The 4892-nt window shown below is 38.7% G+C and overlaps 1 protein-coding gene across 1 annotated transcript; it reads right to left on the bottom strand.

Moving 5' to 3' along the window:
• Positions 1–2066: 2066 nt before the first annotated feature.
• Positions 2067–3853, bottom strand: LOC147607818 (uncharacterized). Its single transcript, XM_086789875.1, has 2 exons — positions 3305–3853; positions 2067–2321 (listed from the first exon to the last, which is right to left on the bottom strand). The coding sequence occupies exons 1-2, from the start codon at positions 3851–3853 to the stop codon at positions 2067–2069; spliced, it is 804 nt and encodes a 267-aa protein (XP_086646001.1).
• Between the last annotated feature and the right edge of the window lie 1039 nt (positions 3854–4892).

The following is a 4892-nucleotide window of genomic DNA, read 5'->3' as shown; positions in this document are numbered from 1 at the left end:
CTTTGTTCGGCCAGAGAGATAAACTCTGAGTCTCCTAGGCCTATTAATTGTAATGAGAAAAGCAAGCATGTCTTAGAATATCGATGTCTTAGAATCTGAAGTTCTGGAACGAGGCATGCATTCTGCTGATTCCAATGAGAATAGTATGTATTCATCCACCGTTAAATCTTCTTCCGTCAAAAACGGCTCATGATAATTTGCTGGCGATATTGCCAGCCTCAGCTAGCACACATAATGATCAGCACGGTTTTCTCTGCATGCTTGATAATTGGGGTTATGATCATGAGCTCCTGCATATGCAGGACCAAGCTATGGCACTGTCTGCACCACCCTCCTCCGGCTTGCACTCTATTGTAGTGCCGGCACAGGATTTCATCGCTGATGTTGATGATGGATGTGATACAGAGGGGCTATTTTTATGGGATTATTCTTGATCAAGGCATGGTTATAAGATAGATACAGTCGTCGTCGCAGACTAGCTTTCCAGTTCATCCGAAAGAACTTGCTTTCCTGGATTACATTATGATTGTATGGTATAATTATTATTAATGCTTTTTCATGGAAAGAGGCAAAACAGAAACCAGCTCAATTACAGTACAAGTAAATTAATTATTGTTTTATCTTGATTTAGAAATTTTGAGGAAATAAAAAAGCAAATCAACTTAAAACTCCATCTTGATAATTTTCAGTTAGCATACATCTTCCTTTGATACATCTAATTTTCAGTTCGCATACATCTACCTTTGATAAAGTTTTGGAAGAAAATCATTTACCTACTAAATTTGCAGTTTTTTAAATCATTAGGAAAAGCACAAAAATGTTTTCAAACCGTATCTTTGAGGAGATGTGCATGAAGAAGTATGTCTTCAGTTGATATGAGGTACATGCCAACGGACTAAATACGTTTAGAAGGATTTTTCATTTATAGTGTACATAAAATGTTATTTTAGGGAATTTAAAGGTAAATTTTTTAAAATTACATATTATTTACAGAAAGTTTCTAATTAATAACCATTTTCTAGATTTCCTTTAGTTCAGTCAGGATATGATTCCATATGTTGGTGGTGGTGGACAGGCTAACACAAGGCTTCTTCTCTTTCATACATACACGCATACATGCCAGCCTGTAAATGAAGCAATTATATATGCACATGCACATGTATGGGTATGAGTCAAGGCACATGGACCGTGGGTCCCTCGAGCATAGATTTGGGCATATGGGCACATTGGTTAGCCGGTGTGAAATGGCCATGCACTATATAAGTGATCTTGGTCTAGGCTATTGTACCCTTTATTACATTTTATCATCTTTTCACACTGTTAACCCATGGGGTTAATAATACCTAGGCCAATGCTGAGCTTCATTGACCACTCTAGATGTACATGCACATTATACAGATTGTATTATCTCTTTAGTGCTAAGCCCCAAATGTTTGCCTCTCCCACATGCTCTCAAGGAGAAGAATGAAGAGAGAGTGAGGGTTGGAGAAAATCTACACTACCTAACACCTTAAATTTTTTACGATTTCTTGTGTACATATAAAAATGCACTTACATGGTAATCACAACCATATGCAAGATCCTCCTCCTCATCCCTTATAACCTCGCCAATATATTTTGCTTGTTGTATAATCTATTGGAGCCATCTACTAGAAGGAAATTCTCAAAAATGAGCAAGTGAATTTGGGTATAGTAATGCTCTAGTTGTTACTCTTTCTAAAATTCAAAAGATCTCAGTCTCTTTCCCTCCTTGCTAGGTTATACCTCTCAATCCATTTCTCCATAGCACTTGATTTAAGGATGCAAAATTTATTCATCTTTTCTCTCACAATTCCATATCCATTGTTCTCTCTGAAGCCCTTGTCCTTGAGGCTCTTCCCCACAACGAGTGGATCATCCTCTTCTTGTGTCCACAATCATGGCATATCTGGATTTGACGTACTAATAAATTCTTTTATGTATACAAGAGATTCTTGAACGAGCCATCCCATTGCCATACTGCCCTTAGGGCAAGCTTTTTGATGACGAACAAAACCTTTCAATGATCTCTCAAGGATAAACATACATCAACTATGAACAACGCCTGCTATAGCAATCTCGTCAACCACATGAACAAGTAGGTGCAATTGAATGTTCTGGAAACTTGTTGGAAAGAATTTCTTTGCCATTGTAACTGCTTCAATGGAGTTTAGGCGAGCTGCTTCCAATGTATTTCTTCTAATCTCCTTCTTTGATATCCATCGTACCATTGCAGTAATCTTGTACATTGTCGCTCTTATGTCTTTGCTGAGGCAATCCTTAATGGCTATTAGCTGCACAAACTGTAAGATTTTGTGCCAGACTTCAAGCCACTTAGCTCTTCATCATTTGTGAATGCTCCCTTCAAGCAATGCATAGAACCAGTGGGAGTACAAAACTCACTCATGCACTTCTTTGCACGCCACTGCTCTTCTTTGGTTAAGACCCAAGGTGCTCTAGGGAGAATAACCTTCCCATTAGGTTTAATCCGTTCCCATAAGTGCTGCACGTGATCCACCTCTTGTAGATCATCCCTTTGTGCCTTACTCTCTTTTGCACATAAGATAGTTTTCCAAAGCATATCGGCTATGTTCTTGAAAATGTGCATAGGGTCAAGAAGATGATTGACTAGAAGATCACTAAAATATGGGATATGGAAGATGGATAGCCGCTTCATTCCGGGGGGTGTACAACTTGGATCCACTTCCCATGCCCTCCTCCAATCACTTGGCTTTAGCACTTAGACTGCACCTGGGTGTACCATTATTTATATATAGTTAAATCTTCATCCGTCGATATGATCGTCGTTGATAGGAACATCAAAATATTATTCACAAATAACATCGTTGTTAACATCAAAATACATGTCGTAATATTGGTCGTTGTTGGTGTCAAAATCAACGTCTAAGTACTGGTCGAAAAATATGTTTACTTTCGATGATTTTTTTGACGTTTACATCAATGAATATTTTGACATTTATATCAACACTCATATCAACGGATTTATATCAACGCTTTTTTCGATGCACATATCAATGCTTTTGGGGATTTTGTAATCAAAGTTAAAACATTTTCATTTCGAGGATATACACATCCTTAAGAACATCAACAAATATTAATCTACTAACTCAACATCCAATTAAGTGTTATCTAGTTCATGTGGGCAAGCCTAGTTTTGTTAACATAAACAATTTTCTCAAATGCTCAAAAAGCATGCTAGCAAAGTAGTCAGCCAAGTATTGAATTTACTTTTACTTGATGTCATTTTTAACAATGTGAAGACCACCTTTCCAAACATGATAGAATTCCATGTCATGCCCCCAACTCCATGTGCCGCTTCTAGGACAACCACACCAATGGTGATAGGATCTTTATACACATTGTATATAAGATCGAATGCCTCAAGGTTGCACCCCACAATATATACTTGCCAAGGTAAGCTAGTAGAAGAATGAAGAGGATCTTGCTTCTTCACAATAAGAAAGTTCACAATGTCTTTTGCACCATTTGGCAATGGTCCTGCATCAGCCCCACGTGTGAGCTTTTTTGACACCCAATCACTGCAAACACCTAAAATCTTTGTGTATACATCGTTGGTGATGTCGTATTCAGCAACAAGATCTTCCCAACTCTTCATCATACTATTGCTAGCATGAGTTGAGGCATTGAAGAGAGAAACTAGCTCCTCATGGAGCACCCTATCTTGCTTGATTTGCTTTGCCCTTGTCTCCATGTCAACAACATCCTCTTTGTCCCATTTGTTTCTAAGAAAGACGATGTGTCCATCATTAACTTCCTTTTGTAATATGAGGATGTCCCCATCCTTTAGACCCATAAGGCAACGAAAAGTTGCGGGAGAAGGCTGCCTTCCCTTCTTTGTGGTGGTATCCTCTTGAGATGAAAGGTCCCCCTTTGAGTATCTCTTCATGATGGTAATCCAACCATCAAATATCTCTTGTGTGCTCACTATCATATGACAATCACGTGATGCACACTTTTCTCCAATGTATTCTAGAAATCTCTATCAAAAATAAAAATATGAAATGAGAAAGAAAACACCAAATGCATCTTGAATAACACAAGCTAAGGTTGTACATCATTACCTCCCATGGTACTCTTTGAGGACTACCCTTTGGAAGCCCTTGTTGAGGTTTTGGTAGAGACCCAAATGCTATCCATTGATCCCTTACTTGTTGAAGTTGCTCAAGATAAGGACCATTCTTCATAACATTGTGGGATTCCATATTTGTCATCTTAGAAAGCTCAATGCACATTTCAGCAGGACAGTCCACCAAGATTCTTGCATTCCTTGTGGCATATAGATGTTTGGTTGCTAGGCATCGATGAGTGCTACTTAGGATATAGATCTTTGCCGCATGGATTGAGTGAAGACCTGATATGATCCAATAGGAGTAAGAATGTAGCTTATCCACTTCCACCTCGTCACGATGCATGGGTCGCTTCACATCACTCTCCTCCAAAAAGGGCATGAGGTATGCTACTTTTGCTGGATTCATGGGATTCTTTACAAAAGATGATGTCAACTTTTGCACATAATCCCAACAAAGTGTTCTATAGGCATATAAAGGTGGTGCCTCATAGCATCTACCAACATCAATAGGAAACTGTGTGGTTGAGCCAAATGGAAAGTATTTTTCAAACATGTGAAATCCTGAACCATCCTTTTTACCCTTCTTCTTAACCATGTCTGGAAAGTCAAAGGTTCTTTCAACACCCTTGACTTCAAGTGACACCAAAGGTATTGCTTGGATTACTTGTGCCTTTGAAGATTGGTTTGTGTTGTCTAGAGGAGTGTTAGGAGGTACACTCACACCAAGAGCCTGTGAGTTTGAAGCTATTGATTGTGCTTGTGC

Source organism: Cibotium barometz, chromosome 54 (genome assembly GCF_041138505.1).
Source record: "Cibotium barometz isolate CiBa-2024 chromosome 54, ASM4113850v1, whole genome shotgun sequence".
In the NCBI taxonomy this organism is placed as follows: Eukaryota; Viridiplantae; Streptophyta; class Polypodiopsida; order Cyatheales; family Cibotiaceae; genus Cibotium; species Cibotium barometz.
This window is presented reverse-complemented; position numbering and strand designations above follow the sequence as displayed.

What these genes read in the sequence shown, in the direction of transcription:
- LOC147607818 (XM_086789875.1), bottom strand. Translation starts at nt 3,853, where the DNA reads ATGGGTCTAAAGGATGGGGACATCCTCATATTACAAAAGGAAGTTAAT. An exon ending in ATTCTATCATGTTTGGAAAG is followed by an intron (nt 2,322 to 3,304) that starts GTGGTCTTCACA and finishes AAAATCTTACAG; the next exon opens with TTTGTGCAGCTAATAGCCAT.